The sequence below is a fragment of the Aythya ferina genome, assembly GCF_964211825.1.
Source record: "Aythya ferina genome assembly, chromosome: 5".
Taxonomy (NCBI): domain Eukaryota; kingdom Metazoa; phylum Chordata; class Aves; order Anseriformes; family Anatidae; genus Aythya; species Aythya ferina.
The window spans coordinates 6,864,916-6,885,065 of NC_140301.1; the positions used below are offsets into that span (position 1 = coordinate 6,864,916).

The 20,150-nt window shown below is 39.7% G+C and overlaps 1 protein-coding gene across 6 annotated transcripts in view; it reads right to left on the reverse strand.

Moving 5' to 3' along the window:
• Positions 1-645: 645 nt before the first annotated feature.
• Positions 646-20,150, reverse strand: part of KIAA1549L (KIAA1549 like) — a 103,735-nt gene continuing 84,230 nt past the window's right edge. For 5 of the 6 annotated variants that reach the window (XM_084519988.1, XM_084519985.1, XM_084519987.1 and 2 more), the window contains 4 exons: positions 15,320-15,417; positions 13,957-14,102; positions 9,666-9,817; positions 646-6,307 (listed from right to left, as the gene is read on the reverse strand). In XM_084519988.1, the coding sequence (XP_084376114.1) occupies positions 6,026-6,307; positions 9,666-9,817; positions 13,957-14,102; positions 15,320-15,417 (678 nt within the window). In that variant the 3' untranslated portion in view covers positions 646-6,025. The remainder of the gene's footprint in view (positions 6,308-9,665; positions 9,818-13,956; positions 14,103-15,319; positions 15,418-20,150) is intronic. The other variant, XR_014693315.1, reaches the window with a different exon arrangement.

Here is a 20,150-nt window from a genome sequence, read left to right on the forward strand (position 1 = left end):
AGGCACTTCTTAAAACAAGAATTATTTTTACCAAATGCAAAAAAAAAAAAATTACTGAAGCATCTCTTCGTGGCATTTGTAATTATTGTCAACACATCTGCTAGGCATTTAACCACCTAACTCTTTAAAACCCATTTCTTATCTTTCATAAGCTTTGTAACAAAAAAAAACCTGCATTATTGCCTCTGTACAGCTTAAGGAACCTGAAATGGGTGGGCACAAACAGGTGGATCTAAGAATTAGTTTTCAAAAAACTGTAGTTCTTACATCTGTGTGTATTAAGGGCAAACACATTGCACATTGTAGTGTATCTGCCTCAGAGCCCCGCTGAAATCCTTGTTCCATCTCCCATGTCTTATCTACAGTCCTGACAAAAGTTTTCCTGGATAACAGGGATCCAAGGTCTGCAGTTTTCTGATTGCTTTTCATTCACCGGGTACTGCCAAACATTTTGGACCAAGCATGCAGGATAAGACCAATACTTTTGATGCTGTAACGACTGGTATGCAATACAATTATTCTCAATAAAGATACTGCAGTATTAACCAGGCAGGCCTTTATGTCTTAGCCATCTTGAAGCCTTCATTATAGACCAAGTCAGTATCCAATTCATTTACTGACCTATATAAATATCATTTCCACAAGTAAATTTTTACATTATTTATTTACAAGAGAAAGGCAACAGTTCATAAATGCATTCTCAATGAGTACTCATCCTCATTTTGCATGCCTACACTTCAAAGTATTTTGATAAGCAACACAATCTTACACAGTCCTGGAGTTATGTTCAAAACATTAACCCGTGAAAAGAAAGTCTAGCATAGAAAGTTTAAGACACCATTTGCCATACTGATTCTACATAGACCTGTTACAAAATCTACAGTAGATGTATAAATCACTTTATAGTAAACAGGCTTGAGCTGATTCATTTCTCTTTCAATGCACACTGTGTTGAAAAATTGCTCAGCAGACCAATAACGTATCTGGAGAGATCACAGAGATGTTATTTACCCCCATATACTTATTTTCAAAATTACACATGACTAACTCAAAAAAAAAAAAAAAAAAAAAAAAAAAAAAAAACCTGTGTATTTGTACCCTTGTAGAAGTAGAGATAAGTGGGGAGGGGAAAGATCTGATCCATCAGATATGATAGCAGACTGAGAAGGCGGTAGTAGTGACAAGTAAGCAGTCCTACCTTAGTAGACCAAACTTTCCTCTTTTTCAGAAAGCCCATAAAAAAAGAAAAAAGGCTAATAGTATTAATATACTAGCATAGTTTCTGAACATTTTTTTTTCAAATGGTAAAATACATATAAAATGACATACAACTTGAGATTAAGTAACCCTGGAAAGCTCTCGTGCTCATTTTGCCACGTTCTCATGTGGAGCTACACAGAGTATACACACGGCTTGCACAATGGAGTGGAAGCATTAATTGATACATTCTTGTATTTGGACCGAGTATTAATTAATACATATCCGTCATTAACAGTGAAAGCAATGCACCTTTCCAAGGACAGCTGCTTTAAACAACTATTTTCTAGTAGGTATAACGTAGCAAGCATCAGAAGATGCATGGCTTCCAGACTGTTAGGGTACTTCTGACCTGTTAACGTCCTTCATACTATCTCACACTTGTTCTCCTCCTACCCAATTGCATGTCAACAAGGTATGAGAAGCCACTGAGAGATTTTTTTTATGTACAAGAAATATAAGGTCCAGACCATCACTGTTTTACAGAAACCTTAGACACTGTGCTTGGAGCTGCTCACACGTGGACAGGTAGTGCGTTTTGTCAGCAAAACGAAGCAGCTTCTCATGCTAGCTCAGAAAACTATCATTGCTTTCAAGTTTCCTCAGACTTCCAGAAGCAGGCATTTAGCTCTTACATTTACAATGCAGGACTGAAAAAAATACATTAAAGTTTAATTCATTCTTTACAGACATCTTGAAATGTTCCCCGAAATTGCAGTTAGTTTTCTATTTATCACCCCTTAAACAAGACAGAGGCCTCACATCAGTTCTGCCACAGAATCCAATGCTGCTCTCTACCTGCTTCATAGTTTTAGCTTACATTTTCTGTTCTCCATGTCTCCCCTTTTCAAAGTTAGTCTGAAAAAGAAATGATCATTACTTATGATAATTTTCCCATTTCTATATAGGATTTACATGCATTTCTATCAAGTTCTATCTAGAATATTATTAGATTAAAAAAATAATTGTATTTCTACAGCGTTACAGCTCCTCACAATTCCAGATATATTTGTCTCCAGAATTGACTGTCAAAGAATGCCCTCTTATCCTCTTAAAGTTACTCTTTTAGTAATGTTAATAAAGCATCACACACAGTATGTATACCTACTGAGAATGGTCATTACACACCTACCGAGAAGTAATTTTACACGCGTTTCATTTGTCCATGTTTCTATTAATGATTTACAAATCTGAAGACAAGTATCGGTCAGAAAATCAACATTTCTGTACACAGAAAAGAGTTTTTTCCATCCTAACAGTAGCAACAATTTAAAGAAAGTTGGGGCATTTACTAGAAAAGCCCTAAGTTGTTACTGGAGTAAGCGACATCAACACATTCTGATGATGTCATAACTTTCAACAGGTAAACTTTCTGCTTCAAAATCAATATTGAAAAACTATATTGTAATTGTAGCCATACAAAATGTTTATTATTTTACAAATTATTTGTACACTATATTTTCACTTTTTCATTGCTTTGTGCTCAGACAATATAAATATTACAGCATGGATTTTTCTTTCCCAGGAATGTCCTTACTGTCTAGATATAATCTTACTTTGTACTTAAAAAAAAATATATAGAAACATTACAAACAAGATAAAAAGCCATTATGAATGAAGAATGTAAAATACCTTTGCGAATAAAAGTGTACCACAATGGTTTCAGAGTGACGATTCAGGGAATATTCAGTAGACTGCACATCATTAATACAATATCAAACAAAATTGAGTTTTGAAGTCTAACAGGTCTTCCTCAGTTGTATGAAGAGTACTTTGTTTAACTTTACTGAAACGGTTTGTCCTTCTAGAAGGCAATTTATATGGTTCTTTTGTTTGTTTTGTTGTTCTGGTTTGTTTTGTTTTTCTATTTTGTTCATTTTGCTTGCATGCAGGTATCCCAACCCCATACCACATATGTAATTTTCAAACTTTTTAAATTTTCAGTATGGCAAGATACATGCTTGGCTTCACCCTCACACATTTTTTGACAGAACAGTTAAATCACTTAAGTTTAAGAATGGGAAGAGATTTACAAGCAGAGCTGAGCATCCCGAAGATGCTGTTTAAATCTGATACATCCTACCTCCTGTGACTCTTTTGGGACTACGCTGTAACATGACCTTTCCCAGATATATTGCTTCAGCACTCCTGTCTGCATGACTGCTGCTGCTTCCGCACTTGCAGCTTTAGGATAACCCTGCAAAACTTGTGTCTAAAATACAGAAATTTATTCCAGAGGGCATTTCACTCCCATTGCATAGAAGGCCCTATCTGCATACAAAATTTCACTGGAATAATGACAAGAATCATTCAAAAAGCTGATGCAAAAGGCAGCTGACTAAATGAAGATTTAACTTACCAAGTTAGCTTAAGCCAGTTATTAAACAGCTTAGGCTAAATAAAATGAAGCTGCTCTTAAATTATGTCTGTACTTACATTACAGTGATTTAAATACACCAACTGAAAAATAAGCACAATATTGTTTGCATGATTCTAGTGAAACTTGCATGTATGGATGAAAACCAATACAGAGATTCAGCCTTGCTCTCAGTGGGTTGAGTTCCCACCGAGGCCAAACAGAACTTATATTTTTATGGCACGCTGAGTTTGGCCTGGTATCTTTCAAGCTGTGATTTTTAAATGCAACATTTTTAGGCAGCTGTTAACTCAACGCAAAAAGACATTTGGATGTATTGTGTTACACTGATAAGATCAGTGTTAGTTAGCGGACAGGTAAGTTAGACAGCAGTCTGCCTTTAGTAGACTTATATGTATATGAAAGATTGAGTTTCTTTGGTTGTTTAGTATCCAAGCCACCATTTGTGTATTCCAGACACAGCATGTTAATATTGATCATTAAAATTATTATATTTTTTTTCTTTTTTTTTTTTTTCTTTTCACTTGATTTATGGAAATTTTTCGACTATAGCAGATTAGTCACTTATATAAATATACAGCACATATATACATCGAGATTACAAAAATACATTTTATTTATATCTGATTTTTAAATAATAAAAATGAAACTTCACATTCGTTTAAAGATCAGTTAGCATTCCAAAAGCTTCTGCAATATCTAAGGTCTCGGAGCAGAAGATATCTGTGTATTTTAGGATAACTACATATCACAATCTCAGGGTTTATGATATAATTATTTTGGGGAAAAAATAGCTCCGTTTTAAAAGTTTGTGCTTCATCAATTTCTTCTTTCCCCTATTCTAGTCTCCTCTTTCCTCCTCTCATTTTATTGATGGCCAAAAAGCTAAACCAAGTTCCCTTTCTCACCCCAATAAAGACCAAAGAAACTCAAGAAAAGGAAATGAACAGACAAAATAGCATACGCAATTGAGGATAGCTTACTGAAATGAAGTACATTACCTTTAACTCCAGTTGACATCAAACATGCCCAACACAATGTATTTTGCAACAACTTCAGTTCCCAAAGCTAATTGGCAAAGGAACTGAAAACAATTGTTCATGACCTCCAACTATTCTATACAACTGCAAAAGACAAACTTTTTGTCCCATTCAACTGGTTTGATTCTCTTTTGGGTTTGGATTCATACAATAATGCAGCTTAACAATTTGTGACCTTTATCTTGAACAACACAAAGTCAGCATCACTTCTGGAAATGCTCTCTTTTTCACAGCACATTAGTATTTTCATTAATCCATTTAACCGTTTACTTATTTACATGTTAATATATAGTCAGGTCCTCTACATTCAGAACTTCCTAGGTGTGTATTCACTGTTCCATTGCAAGATCCACTGTGTCTTCATGTAGCACTTCAGTAGATATCCTTGCTTAAGAAAGAGAAAAAAAGCACTGTGTTAAACAGAGGTCGTCTTGTACAAGCAGGCGTATTCATTATTCCAGGTTGGAAATACTTGCTCAAAGGTCTCAGGTTTACCATCTTCACATCCATAGAAAGTGAAAAGCCTGAATATAGAGCAAACACAAATAACCTCTTTTATTTATTTCTCCTGGAAGCTTCTAGCACCAATTTCCTTTGTTAGCTCTTCATGCATTGTGTTGTCTCACACTGAAAATTCTCCTCCATAACCCATCAGTGGCATTCATGGACTAGCCACCAATTATCAAAATATCATTAACCTCTTTCAGTCTTCTCTTCTTTCACTTCATTGTACTGTTAATAGGATGAGGAGAATCGGGGGTATTTACAGGACATTTATGTGTATCACTCATCGCAGATTCTTTTGGTTTAAATACAGCCTCTAGAAAGAAAACACTGAACGAGTCCATGTTGATGAAATCAGCGTTCCTTGTACAATGTCCCGCAGCAATTAACATGGCCACCAACCACCACACCTACCATGGCCTTCAGCTTTCTGTGTAATACTGTGTTTTCTTCTTTAACCAAAGAAATAAAGTTTTGACATGCAGGAGTTATTTTCAGCAGCTCTACCTTTGGGCCTGCAAATGAAACACTGTGTCACAGACGTGTTCAGCAGCATCTCTAGTGACGATGGGTCATAGTACAAGTGCTAAGTGACTAACAATTGCATATGGTCTATAGTATCTGAATTGAACAGTTACCTGGCAGCATTTCCTTAGCTGGCAAGCAGAATGCATATCTGCAGAGTCTTGTTGCTCTACGGTAAGTGATTTCATAGTGTTGACTTTTCACATGGAGAAAAATGCCATCACTTTGGCACAATTCACAGCAAGTTTGTAAGTGAAAATTAAAGGGATCACTTCCTTGGCTACTCCAAATTATATGATACAACTACTGTGCACAAAAGATCTTAGACCTGGAACTCAAACATATCTGTTTGTTTCTTTGCCAGTTTAGCAACCTCTTCTCTTATTGCCTTTACAAGGGCAGCTGTAGAAATGTTGGTGAGAGGGGCATCGGACAGGTCGTTTTCTGTCAGGCTCTGCTGAGAAGCTGTGGCAGACGGCAAAGGAGCTTGTTCCAGGCTGGGATGCATGCTCGCCTGCTGGCTGTATTGGCGAGGCAGTCGTGAAGGAGAATTGTGTTGGTAGCGGGGCCTTGGGTAAGCTTCGATGTAGCCAGGCAGTGGAACCTGTAGAGCATCGCAATTACACAGAATTATACAGGACAACTGACCCTTAGCGCCACCCGTCAGGGTAACACAAACCTCCGTGGGGCAGAGTAAGATGCAAAAGATACGAACCTATGACAAGAACGTAAGCTTCACGTTCCGAAGTGTCAGTTGACAAATGTGTACCTTTGCATGTGCCATTTACGAATGTACATCAATAAACTCAACTCCCTGAACTGTGGCGGCAAAAATACAAAAATACTTTGCAGTGTACTAGGACACTGCATGTGCAGTTTTATCATGACTGCAAAAAGACTGAGGAGGCAGCTTTTCTGAAAGTGTCCCCTCTGATTACTATTTCTCCTAAGTATTTTTCTTTCAAATAGCCACTACTGTACATGTATTTCAGGACGCTGACAACATTGGAGAGAAGACTTTGCTGGTTTGCAGCAATAACTTAAGCTGTTTAGTTTTAGTGTCCCTGTGACTATTAAATTTCTGTCCAAAATCCATGACCTGTGATACCAGTCTTTACGTTCATACTAACCTTCTCAGAAGCTTTGGTTTTGTTTTGTCTTTTATATGACAGATAAAATAGTATTTATGTCTTGCAAAGTCTAGGAAATAGTTTCAAAGGCTTTGTGCTGTTTCAAAAGGCAACCCACAACACATCACTAGGACAAGACAATTTCTCCTTGAGAAAGCCTCACTGGTACCAACTGGTCGTTGTAATCCATTCCAACAAAAAGAAAGGGAAATTCAAGTTATGCTTTTTATGAAGAGGATGGCTCAGAATACCACACTTACTGTAAGGTAACCAATAAGCTACCACAATGTTTAAACACTAAAAAGTTAACTTTGTAATTTATATTGCTCAAAGTAGGAAGAATACATGTTTTTAGCTTTCTAAATACACTGAAGTCTTATATAAGTATATATAATACAGGCAGGCAGCCAGGTGTCTCACCTAACTTTTGGATTTCTGTCAGGCTGATGCGTAAGGTACCTGACCCACCAAGGCTTCGGCTTTGGTGGATTTGCCAGAAGCAAAATTTCAGAATTGCAGGTGTCTGCAAACAGACTCAAATGGCAAGATGTGATCCTCTGTCAATTTTAAATACCCCGCAGGGATTATGGGACCACAGCATGAACTTCAAAATGACAACTTTGGAATTTTATTTAAATCCCATTTTGGGTCTGGTCCCATGAGACTTTTACAATCCCCTAGGTGCTTTTGAAAATCTCAACAATTCAGGCATCTAAAAACCTATGAAATCTGACTACTAGGACTTACTCATGCTCTGCAGGATCTTGGATATCCACCAAGAGATACACAGAACGTCATACGTATTCACTATGACGTGATGGCACAAGCATGGGAAACAGGTGCAACACAAAACTGATCATGAAATGCAGTCGCCTCTGTTTAGTTGACAATAGATTATTCAACAGACAAACATTTTAGTAATACAACTTGAACACACCACTAGAGGCCACCAGGTTCCTACTTTCACTGAGCAGTTATCTAGCAATTTGGAAAATAAATGCATTTCTCTTCTCCCACAAAGCTCAGTGTGTCAATACTTAACTTATAATTGAGAAAAGGTTCATTTAGGTAAATTAAGCTTCCAAGACAACTCTTGGTTGCCAAATCTCCTATTTCATATGCCTACCTGGTGTCTTATTTACAGTCCCATTATTGGGAACGCATGACGAGTATCTCATTTTTAAGTCTCTATTCCTACTTAAAAAACAGAAATGTTTTGTTTCTACATTTTTTTCTCTTCTGCTAAATCACAGAAGGGTGAAAAAGTCTCTGTAACATGATCTGGTTTAAAGCTCTGTAACACGTAAGTGAAGTTGAAAGAAATATTCATTTCCTTTGAATTCTATATTGTCAAGTTATTTTCCAGCCAGCTTCTCACTTCCCTCTCTGTCCCTTTCTGTACACAGCAGAAAGGAACAGTTCCCTGGCACGAACTGCTTTTCTCACCTCTTTCCCTTAAGACAAGGGAAGAAGAGGGCTACATTCTTCTCCTTCCAAAGGAAGGAACTGGGGGTTGGAACATTGATTTCCATTTTTTTCTGTTTTGTTTTTAGTCTTCACTTTTGACAAGTGATACCTGACTCTTATTTAATGCAGCCAAGAAGTAGGGATGCAAAAGGGAACAGAACAAAAGTCAATTAAAATACTGTTCCTGGCTCTGTTTTCTTTCTGAAGAAAAAGCTCTAAATGATTGCTCAGACACAATGGTCCTCCTGAATTTAAAGTGTACGTAGGGTTACAAATAAAAATTAGAAAAATAACATTTTTTCATGGTTTCCATGGAAGGTTTTATTTGTTTTAAATGGCAGTTCTGATCTGGAAGGGAATCTGTACGACTTCACAAGCCTCCAGGTGTCAGGGGCACATCAGCAGATGTGCTCAGCTTACACATGAACGTATTCCTTCTTTCTTGACAGTTCAGCCTGCAAATTCAGACTTGTAGCTGAGAGACAAAGTGAATTCTTTTCCTCTCAGACATCAAAAGCAGTAATAAAGATTTGGCAACAAATAGCTGTCCCCAGAACATTTATATGCCCTTACTCTCTCTTGCTTAGTTGCTCAGAGGCAACTATTAGAGAGCAGTTCAGTAAAATATTCTGTTGATGATCTACACAAAGAAATAGAATCCATCTCTCAGTTCACTGGGTTGAATTGGTTCTGCATAAACACCAGATGTGAGCTCAGGCAGCAAAATCAATCTTTTGCTTTTATTTCTTTAATAGCATTAAAGGTAAGTGTCGAAAAAAAGCCCTAAATGTTAGAAATTGTTTCAAACATGACAAACTACCACAATTCATTTTAGGATCTCAGTTTCATTTCTTTGAAATGTAGGTACACTTCAGACTAAAAATTAGATCTGTCTCAGAGTAGAATTGTGCAATTAATTATTTAGTTTAAGATCTGTCAGGCCCTTCAGGAGGACTTAAAATGCTGTGCAGCAGGGTTGCGGCAGGCCTGGGAGCTAGGAGCTGGGCTATCTCGAGAGAAGCCTCCAAGATGTAAAGGTGCTCCCCAGCTCCCAAACAGCAAGAAGCCACTTTGAGAGGCAGCATCACCTGCTCCCTATCCAAATCTTTAAGCTCTGTCTTGAGTATCTGACACACCAAATTTGAGCGGGTGCCAGCCTCTAGCCTAGTGAACAATGCTTACAGTTTGTGGGATGGATGACTAAATATTCCCACTCTCTCTCACAGATTTTCATTGCTAGAGATTGTTCCCATTCAGGAAGAATTACCCTTCTCAGATCTTTTGCTGATTGCTAAATATCACTTAAATCCTCTCTTGTGCAAATCACAGAAAATGTGTTGTAGTTAGAGAAAGAAGGGTACTTACTGAGTCTGCCCACTGTCCCGGTAGTTCATTCTCTCCAGCATAGGGCAGCCAGGCTTGATTCCTGTATGCGGTGGGTGGCGTTGGGATAAAATAGCCTGTGAAGCCAGGTCGGTTTGCTGCTGGTATGGCAAACACTGCTGGTACTGTATTTCCTATTAAAAGAGAGAGAGAGAGAGAGAGAGAAAGAGAGAAAATGAGAGATTAGATAAAAATTAATAGGCAGTATTTTCAGTTATAAATTAGGAGATACTACTTATGAAGTAATTGTGTCCTTTATTTTTTCTTTTTTTTTTTTCCCTTTGGTGAGAATGACATCTCCGTTGACCTTTGGTTGGATGTAAGGCTCTCAATATCTGACTAGAATATCTCCATAATGCTGGGAAAAACTGGAGAAGATGAGATTTGTAGTTGTCTATGTAATCATGCACAGCCCTTAGATAAAGATACGAGGACTCACTCCTTAGGACTTAATCCTTGAAATGGCTGATCCCCATCAAAACTTTGAAAAAAAAAGTTGGTTTTTAGATTCTTACATTTGTTTCCTTGTTTTCAATTTTGAAGCTGTTGTTGCCATGGGTTTCAAAGTACTACACCTTTCTTTTCAACGGCAGGCTACAGAGCATTCAGTTTACACAGTAAAACTATCTTAATGTCTCTAGACATAAAACCTACGAAACCGAGCGAATGATACATTTACAAGGCTGTAATCTCAACAACCCCATCATAAAACTTCAATACTTCCATGAAAAATACCAAGGCTCTGCCTGCTCAATTCATTACCCAGCTACAGCCTGTGGCTGCCATGAATTATGCAGCTACAACTTAACTAAGTATTTCCGAGGAAACCTGGTGACACGAGATCTGTTTTTACCTTGTCTTGATCAAGATACATGTGTGGGGATGTCCAGGAAGCCTTTTGTTAGAATTCCACTCTCATACTCAAGGCTAGGTGGGAGAAAACAGCTCTCCTAACACAAGGTTCAGCCAAGTCTCTGGATATGGTTCTACCTGCTCCTTCAGGTATGGTTTAGTCCTCATGGAGACACACAGGCCAGTGTGGTTCTTTCTGCAATTACTCAGCCTAGCCACAGTATTTACAAAGTTTAAAGTACGGTTTGCTTGTCCAGTAAGACTTCCTTCCTCTAGTGTCTACTTACACAGGGAGACAAACACCAGCATCTGTACCACTGCTATGCTAAAGCCCTAGAAACCTCGTTCCTAAATCCTTGGAGGAGAGAGTTCTCCACCAGCTTTATCATGGATCAAACAAAGCATGTGGACAGGATGTTTTGAACACTCAATTATAATATGTCCCCACAAAACCAGAGATCTCTAGGTTCTCAGTGACCTCCCAATGCAGCCCAGAGTCAAACAGCTATGAATGCAAGCAGGGCTTGTAAAGAGGAGAAAAAAATACTTTGTAGCACAGGGCAGAACCACACGGCATCTGTTTCAAAAATGACTTAAAAAAAAAAAAAAGAAAGAAAGAAAGAAAAGTGAAATGTCATCTAAAAATAATGGACCTTTCATTTTGACATCAGGTTGTAGGTGAAAAGCACCGTGTCAGGATGCTGCTGGAGTCACTTTGCCTCAGAGAAGTAGTCAGAGTGGATTTGTTCTGGACCAGTGGGATCTACGATGTACGCCTGAACAGCAGGTAGCCACAGGGTATCCCACAAGACCTCTATCCCAACTACTCCACTGCTCCCTCGGTTTAGAAGGAGGTGGGCTAAGAAAAGAGGCGTGGGCAATCTTTGTTCCCACCTGGTCATAGACAGCACAAGGATTGCTATTTTCAATGACTTAGCAAGGCTGGAAGTATTCTTCAGACACGTACAGAAAAGAAAGTGCTGCTCCTATAGATGACACAAAGCTTCTACACCAAGAAGCTATTTTAATTTAACCACAGCAAAATGAACTGCTATTCAAAGCGAACGCTCAAGTAGCTGAGATAATACCTTATCCCAATTCTTACTGCAAAATCATTGTCTTAGAGTTAATGTCGATGGGCTACACGAGAGCAAATCAGGTCATTTCACGCCAAATCGACACCTGCAGCAGTGTTTTTTCATCTGTTGAAGCAATAAAAACTTATTTTCCAATCAGAACATTAGGAATCCTTGCTTGCTATAGTCGCAGGTTTCTTACAACTCTCTCCATCTTCCCCTGCATCCCAGCCATTTACAGGACCTATCACATATGAATGTTTCCTCCAACTACCCCCCAGAACAATTCTGGCACATTGCACAACGCACACAGGGGTCTTTTTGTCTCTGATGAAATCCAGTCACTCTTCCGTGGCAGCATAGCATACTTACTTGTTACGTACAGCAAGAAAACCTCCGCGTCACTGGAAGTTATAAAAAGGTATATATCACACAGAACGTGTTACTGCAATCCTGACGGAGGAGTTCTTGGCCGTGTGGCACGTTTTATAGTTTGAGTTGCTTTAAAATGAAAGGGAGAGCAGCTGCTCTTTTTAGACTAACGCTGCAGAAGGTACAGTGAGAAAAGCCAGAGTAGAATGGATCCTTCAGATCTACTGTATTTAATTAATTGACAACAGATTTGCATATCCACAGTACTATTCTCAGTAGAAAATTGCTGAATACAATGCAGATAACTTTCTATTACTTCTAACTAAGATAAGAAAGAAATTCTTCTTGCAGATTAACTGAGCAATGGCTAACAAACCTGCCAATTACCAAACCGAAATGACAATGTACAATTTTTTTAATCTTTCAAGTCTTTTTCTATAGCTCATCAAGAAAACACATTTTGCCAATGAGAAGCTATTTCCAGTATTTTCCCAGCCAAGTGTTATGCAGAGACCATCAAAACAAAGTATCAGATTAATCTTCTGATTACATCAATTAATTCAAAACCAACATTCTTACCAAATTCATATCAGGAACACATGAGACTTCTAAAACGGAGATACCTTGACCCAATACAAGTTCTGCAAGTGAGCACGAGCTATCTTCTCCAAAAAAAGGAGGGCAGACTAGCTAAGGTATAACCTTTGACCAGGCAAAAGCACTGCTGCCTTCTGCTTTGCATGGATGGGGACACAACTCCTCGATTTTACCCCTCCTCACTAGTCCACTCCCATCACCACAGCGAGGGGTTAAGTTTCTCAGGAGGAAATAAGGAGTCATAAAAGACATCCCCCAGTCAGGCTGAAAAACATCAGTCACACACGTTTTTCTTTACATCCATTTGCTTTTCCTCCCCTTCCTTACAAACCAAGCTGTGCTCAATGCCATCAAGCCTTCTTCTACACAACTCTACTACTTACAGCTTTTGAAGGTGATCTCCCAACTGTTCCCAGTCTCGGTGCTTTGGTTAGCTCTGAAGCATTCTCAAAGTACACAAACTGGACCTCTTTCAGATGAAAACAAACTGGAACAAATGCTCTAATGAGCATTCAGTCCATGGGTCGCTTGAGAGCTATGCCAAGTGTGCGTATGGAAAAGGCAGAAATTCAGCAATGCATACAGCATGGATGCCAGGCCCTCATTTATAAGCTGATCTGCTTTACAGAGCTGCTCCTGTTGGTCTGCTCCTCTGCTAATGTGGATACAACCACTGTGTTATAGTTGATCTCAAGAGGAAGAGAAAAGGCAGCTGATGCAAACTGCTACTGAGGATCAAAAGAATGGAAAGAATCCAGTGATTTCAAGCAATATCAGCCAAGAGTATCTTTTAGTTTGATGAAGGGAGCTCAATGTTTAATAGAAAAACAGCTGCATTTCTTACTGCTCACACCTTATTTTAACCTAGATCACCACATTTGCTGGTAACAGCTTTTCTTCATGCAAAGCTGTAAAGGTTTAGAGCTGCCTCTTGCTGCTGAGCCCCATCAAACGCTGCAAGTTCTGCTCTTGCCAACCAATGCCCTCTATACCAGCTAGAAAATCCCCCCTAAAATTTCCACTGGATTTTGTGGTACAAATGAACTTTTTTACTGGACCTTTAATTGATCAGTGAGCCAGCAGAATGCCATAGTGGAACAAAGACTATCTGGTACATTGCTGCAGGGTCTGACCTTCAGAAGCACCATTTCCTGGTGCTTCTGCAAGACGGGTAGTGTTTATAATGCAGCTGCTTCTGCATTTACAAAGGGATAATCTTTTGTATATCCCCTTCAGTTGTACCCTATAAAACACCTAATACCTTCTTTCTCCAAATATTCATCTCTATTTGCTATATCCCATACACTCATTTGGATGCAAAACAAGTTGTGTGGTTCTCAAAGATGCAAGCTGGGTCTGCGGGCCTATTTTTTCACCTGAGTGAAAAGCTGATTGATCAAGTGGGCCAACAGACATCGGAGCTCTTGAACCAGGTGCAAAAGATGCCTGATCGTGATGCTGGGCCGGATCCACCCCACTGGACTCAGGTATTCTCACTTTGCTGCCAATATCTGATGTAGACCTGTGCATTAAAAGAGAGAAAAAAAGAAAAAAACTTTTGATATCCTGATTAATAGATGAGACTTGTAGCCATACATACATGCCTATCAGATACAGCATGACAAGCCTGCTACGGATAAGTTATCTGATTATGTTCTGGCATGACAGAAGTTTGGAAAATGTCTGAGCATTTCTTTAACCTGGTGCTACTTAGGTGAAGTGTGTAATTACAGTTGCATAGAGCCTTTGCTTACTGCATCAAGCAAATGCCTGTGACATGCAACACAAACAAACAAACAAAAAGCTTTACTGTAGCTAATTAACACAATAGACAACCATAGACAGCAGCATATTACGACAGTGCATATGACAAGGTATCATACAGCAGGTGACTACTATGCTAAGTAGTGCAAACTGCATGTGAGAAGTACTAACACGCACTGAAAATATGTGTCCCCATTGCTTTAGAGCTAAAATGGAATGGATAAACGAGAGTGTGTCAGAAAACTGTATCCATATCCTGAATATTGGGATGCAATTAGAATATTATTAGCAGACATTCAGAAAAAAAAAGTTTCCTTTGGTCTCAGTGCTCCACAGCAATTCTCAGCGGGCCTGTGGTGCCTTCAGATTGCAGTTGGCATCAGGCAGTGCACAACAGCACAATATTGAAGGCTAAATGAGCTCATCCACCACAGAAGTGCGAAAATTCCTTGAAATGCATTTTATCGAGTGCCTAACCGTGAGGATACGCCAAAATGTATACTTTGAGCTAAGGCAACCAGGTTTTCACAAATATTTCGCTTTGGAAACACAGGTGTGAGATACCTGAAAGCCAGGCACAAATCTCTGGACCCAGGGTTCTGATAACTCATCTGGATCATGTTGCAAGTCCTTAGAATAGAGAAAAGCAGGGAAAGTGACGGTGTGAATTATCTACCCTACATTGGCTATATGATATGCCATTACGCATTGTGTGAGTTGAGGCAATGAGTGTTTTAAAAGAAATCAGAGCCGAGCTGTCCTAATTATGCTGAAACTGATTAGCTAGCGGAAGAGAAAATTCATTGTTATTTCTTTCCTCTTGACGTTAAAAAGAAAATAAAAATAGTATGTTTCTCATTTCATGGGTGTTTAGTAACTAGACGGCTCCTAAGTGCCACTTCAGGGTTTGGCTCAGTTCCTTTGAAAACAGTGGGGTTTAGAGTTTACACCTGAAATAAACTGAAAGGTAAATACCTCCTGAGAGAGGCAACAGCCACAGGACCGGTTCTGGGAGGGACAGGAGGCGGAGGAGATCCCATTACCATCTCAGGAAGCTGAGAAAATCTGTAAGCCTATAAAAGAGAGAGAAAGATCTTCTGAGGCAAGAAGAGATACCATGCAAATTAAAAAGGAAACAAACCTCAGAAATCAAATACCTGCTTTGCATGCTGGCCCACAGGAAGCTAATATTTTGTTGCACCACTAGAAATACCAATTCATTATAGAACTTACAATGCTTGGGTGATTTTAGGAGGTTGAAGAAAACATGAACAAATGTGTTCACAGAGGCAAAACAAAGTCTAATTAAAGCAAAAATGTATTAAACGCTGTCTCTGTGACACTTGTAACCTTGCTGGCAAAGCAGATCTGTTACAATTATGTGAGACTCGACAGCTGCTTTGGACCCACAGGTAAAAAATCTCAGTATTTTCAATTCCTCCAAAAGCAAAAGATTCAGAAAGCATCCTCAGAGCAGCATCTGGTGAAATGAAACTGCCCGTGAGCAATGAATATTTCAACATTTTTTTCCAGCCTTGAAGAGATGAAAAGAAAACTCTTCACAAAAACCCCAAGCTCTGTAACTTTCTAAAGCAAACATAATTCAAATTATGTTGAAAAAGAAGAGTAACTCGGAGGAGCACACAATCAGCCCACTAACTCATAAAACCCAGCATTTTGCTCGTAGCTGTTCTGGATTTCATCACTAATACACGTGAAGGTCAAGTAACCGTGTGCGTGAAAGCTGTGGCACACAACAGATGACCTTTAGGGTCTCTTCTAAATTCTCAGGAATGCTATAGATTAGAGGTTATAATTTGGCAAAATTAGGCTTAAAGACAGAGGGATGATTTCAATCTCTCTGCCATTTCATTGACACTTCTCTCCTACCCATTGTGCTTTATTTATTGCTCTTTGTGTTTTTATTGACAACACTTCAGAGAAATGCCCAGGTTTAAAGGTAAGGTCAGAGTGATAGCAAATGACTGATTCTGGGGAGGCTCTGCAGGATCAAGATCCATGCATTCGGGCTCAAACTGGAGTCTGAAGTCCAGCACTGGGGCTTTGACCCTCGAAAAGAGAGGCATCTGCTTTACCCAGAGTATCTCCCTCGGCAAACAGCAGAGAAAGCTAAAAACGTGGTAAGAGGGGATGAGTCACTCTCCATCTCCTGCCTGTTGAAAGAGCCTACAGGATTTACATGATTAGCTCAGACTTAACACCTACATTTAGGTTTGAATTTGGCAATACAAATCCCACACTAAATACCCAAAACCACTATCTAAAGTAATCATCTTTACAAATCACACTTTCAGACAGCGCTCCATTGTCTTTTTTTCTCAACTAGCTGCAAAACTGGGTTTGCACACAGGGAAAATAACGCATCCAATGCTGACTTTTGATGTCAACGTATCTAAGGGAAAAGCAACACAGCCCAAGCATCTTTCTCCCACCTCTCACCCCTACCTCTTTTAAAGCAGAGTAAGGTCCCTCAAAGGCAAGGCTTTGAAAATCATTTTCCCCTTTCATGCCACCTATGATGGCTCTCAATATTTATTTGCAGCGTGTTACGCTGATATTTAAAGTATTTATTTCTTTAGTGGAAAAAATATGAAAATGCAGTGGTACATTTCCTAGCCAGGCGTGGGAACTACTGATTTTTAATGAAAGAACTGTATAGGGGAAAAAAATGCTGTTGCATCAAAGGAAACCTCATTTATATTTCTCCTACTAGCGCTGGACTTGAAATGGTCTGCAATACCTCTTCTGCATCCAGAAAGCTGGCGATGCTCTCCCAGACTGAACTGAACGCCTCCTTCTGCCTCCATAATCCTTTCATCCCACATCTTGCTCTCAGCATGCGTTAGTACTGAGTATGAAATTATTTTTTCCCCTGTTTTAAAGGTACAGGATATGTTTCAGAGTCGTCGGTGACCGCAGATACTACTGAGGATGGCAGGGTTGGAGGAGAGCTGCAGACTTGGGGTTTCACTTGTGTATTAACGCACAGCTTTGAAATGTGGACATCAAAGGAGGCATTTTAAGGAATCAAGAAGAATGATTCACAAACTTCCTGCAACTTGCCCTGAAAATTTTGGGGAAAAAAGTGAAGTAGAAAATCCAAGCATTTATTTTGCTGCTTACATAGGAGATGAAAGATTTTGAACGAGTGGCACCATTTTGCTAATGGCTGGGCAGAGGGAATCCTGTTAAAGGGAAAAATCCTATTAAAAGATCTGCTACACCTCCCCAAGGTGCCGTCCACTCTGGGGAACAGCAGCCAATCCTCCATCACTTTTTTTCTGTTCACAAATATATAGATAAATAAAATAAAATTTACAGAGAGAAGCGCTCCGAAAGGATCCCAAAAGCAATTTTGTTCAAAACTGAGGAGCTGTGCAATCCGAGGCTATAATGACACTGGCAATGGTCATCGCATTTCAGACTGAGGACAGACTGCACAAGCGCCAGACTGCAGACCTCGCACCACCCTTTCAGGGAGAAATATCAGTGAGGGAGCCTGTTTTGGCTAAAACACCAAATTCTTAAAAAGCAAACCAGTGAAGATTTAAAATCAGGAACTGCTGTTTAGCGGGGAACTTTGGGAAAGCCTCTGGGCCCAGCACATACAGCGTGACCTTGCAGAAGATAAAGTCCAGCCAAAAGGAGCCACCTGCACCAGTTTCGACTGGTGTCTTGTACAAAAACCAGAAGTCTAAGGCATCGCCTGTCGGGATGCAGACAGGAGGAGTTTAATCAGCACACAACAACCAAAGGCTGAAGGAGAAACACTGCAGTTCACTTTAATGGTACATCTCACTGGCTGCGCTATCAAAGCCTTTTTACCACCTCCAATTTACAGATTTCTTTGTCTCGGGCTAAATTATTCAATGCTGCCTTCTAATTAAACGCCCATCTGCTTAAATCTCATCATAGGAATTAAAAGGGTAGTGCTTTTGTTTACTCACTGGATGATTTAAATAATTTGGTTATTCATTTGCAATCCAGGAAAATCGCATACATTGATTTCAGCTGGATTTGGTTTTGTTTTGCTGCTAGCTGTACAGAGCTTTATATTTAGTTTATTACCTGTTACTAGAATTAGTTGAACTTTGATTAAACACTCACTTGACCCCTGTTAAACGCAGAGAAGCTGCAAGGACTCAGATTCCTCACCAGCCATGCCGGCTGTGAGTCTGTCCATGTCCACCTGTGCCTGCTATGCAATGCCAGTTCTCCCCTTGGGATCAAATCGTGTTACTCTTACTTCTCTTTCCGGAGCACTAACAAAGAGAGCTGGGAACTGGCCCGGCCCTGTAATAAAGAGGCTTTTTTTCCCAGGCTGGAGCACTCTGCTCAACTCAGCTATGGGGATTTCCAAAGCAGTAACACGACCTGCCAAGGTTCAGTGCTGGTACTCTGGCTCCTGTTGTACTCACTGTTCTCTACCTCCTGTCCTCCAGCCTCCAGTACAGCAGCTGGACAACAAGCACCCAGCCAAATATTGCTCATCCCGTTTTCAGAGGCTCCGGCACAATGCTGCAAGTTTGCATTTTACTGGCTTTTCTCTGCCAGGAGAAGGAGAGAGCCCCAGATGAAGGAGCTCTGTTCTCACAGGTTACCCAGGAGCAGCTGACAGAGAGGCATCCCCACACAGGCGCTGTAATGCTGGCACGTAAAAACAAAAATGAACAAAAAACACAGAAGGTCTCAAAAGAAAAACAAACATGGAAAAAGAAGAAAGCTCAGGAGACGTACACAGCTCCCTGGCAGTGGGACTGACCAGGAGGTTCACTCCAAAAAAATCAAAGAGCCCTAATTTGGAAGAGACCTGAAGAAACCCAGCCCTGAAGAACGGTTCTGCAAGCATCTGACAAATACTCAGGAACAGAGGGAAACACTGAGATGGAGATTATCATGCAGATTTTTGTTGTTTTGCCTCAACCTATTTATTATTTGTCCATTAGAAAGGTAGAGAACGTCTACGTTACAAATTTTATCCAGCACTTGTATCTCCTATGAAACGTCTTTGCAAGTGATGGCTCTGAGAAGGGTGCAGTCAAATTACTGGAAATTTGTGGGATATTGTAAAAGTTTGGAGTCCAATGTATGGACTGTGAAGGCCCAGATCTTACAAGAGACTGCTGGGCTGGAGATCTTTATACATATATTGTATCTAGAGACCTCTAAGTAAAGCCAATGTCTGCATTTGTTCCATCTAAGCAGGAAAATCCTCTTAAACCCAAATTTCAAATGATAATAGCATTATTAATGTTGACTTCTAATTGCAGCTAATAACTGAAATTTTAAAAAGGCAAAAATAAATAATGCCTTGTTTGTAGGGTAAACGTCCTCCCCTGTGTAACAAGTGTCCTGGTGCTCACATACCTCTCACCCTGAAGCCTGCCAGCAGCTCCTCAGCTCCCTGAGCTGGACACAGCTGCTAAGGTGCTAAGATGTCAAGAGCAGCAATTCTTGCACATTTTTCCAGCACACAGGTCCCTCTGCACACACATCTCAACTCTTGTTTTGTTGTTTGTTTGTTTGTTTTTTCCAACTGCAATCCTCCCTCCCTCCCCATTTGAGCACAAATGGGTAAACAGATTAGTTAAAGTCAGCTTATATTTGGGAAACTGATCGGCAGAAAACCATGAATTAAAGCCCTTATCCAAGCTCTGGTAGCCTGTGACTATCCTAGCCCATGGCAATCAATTAAAATATAAGTCTCTTTGGGGAATTCTTTAGTGCTATCTTGAAAACCCCAGAAAGAAAACCAAATGCTTACAGGTCCTAAAACATGCAGATG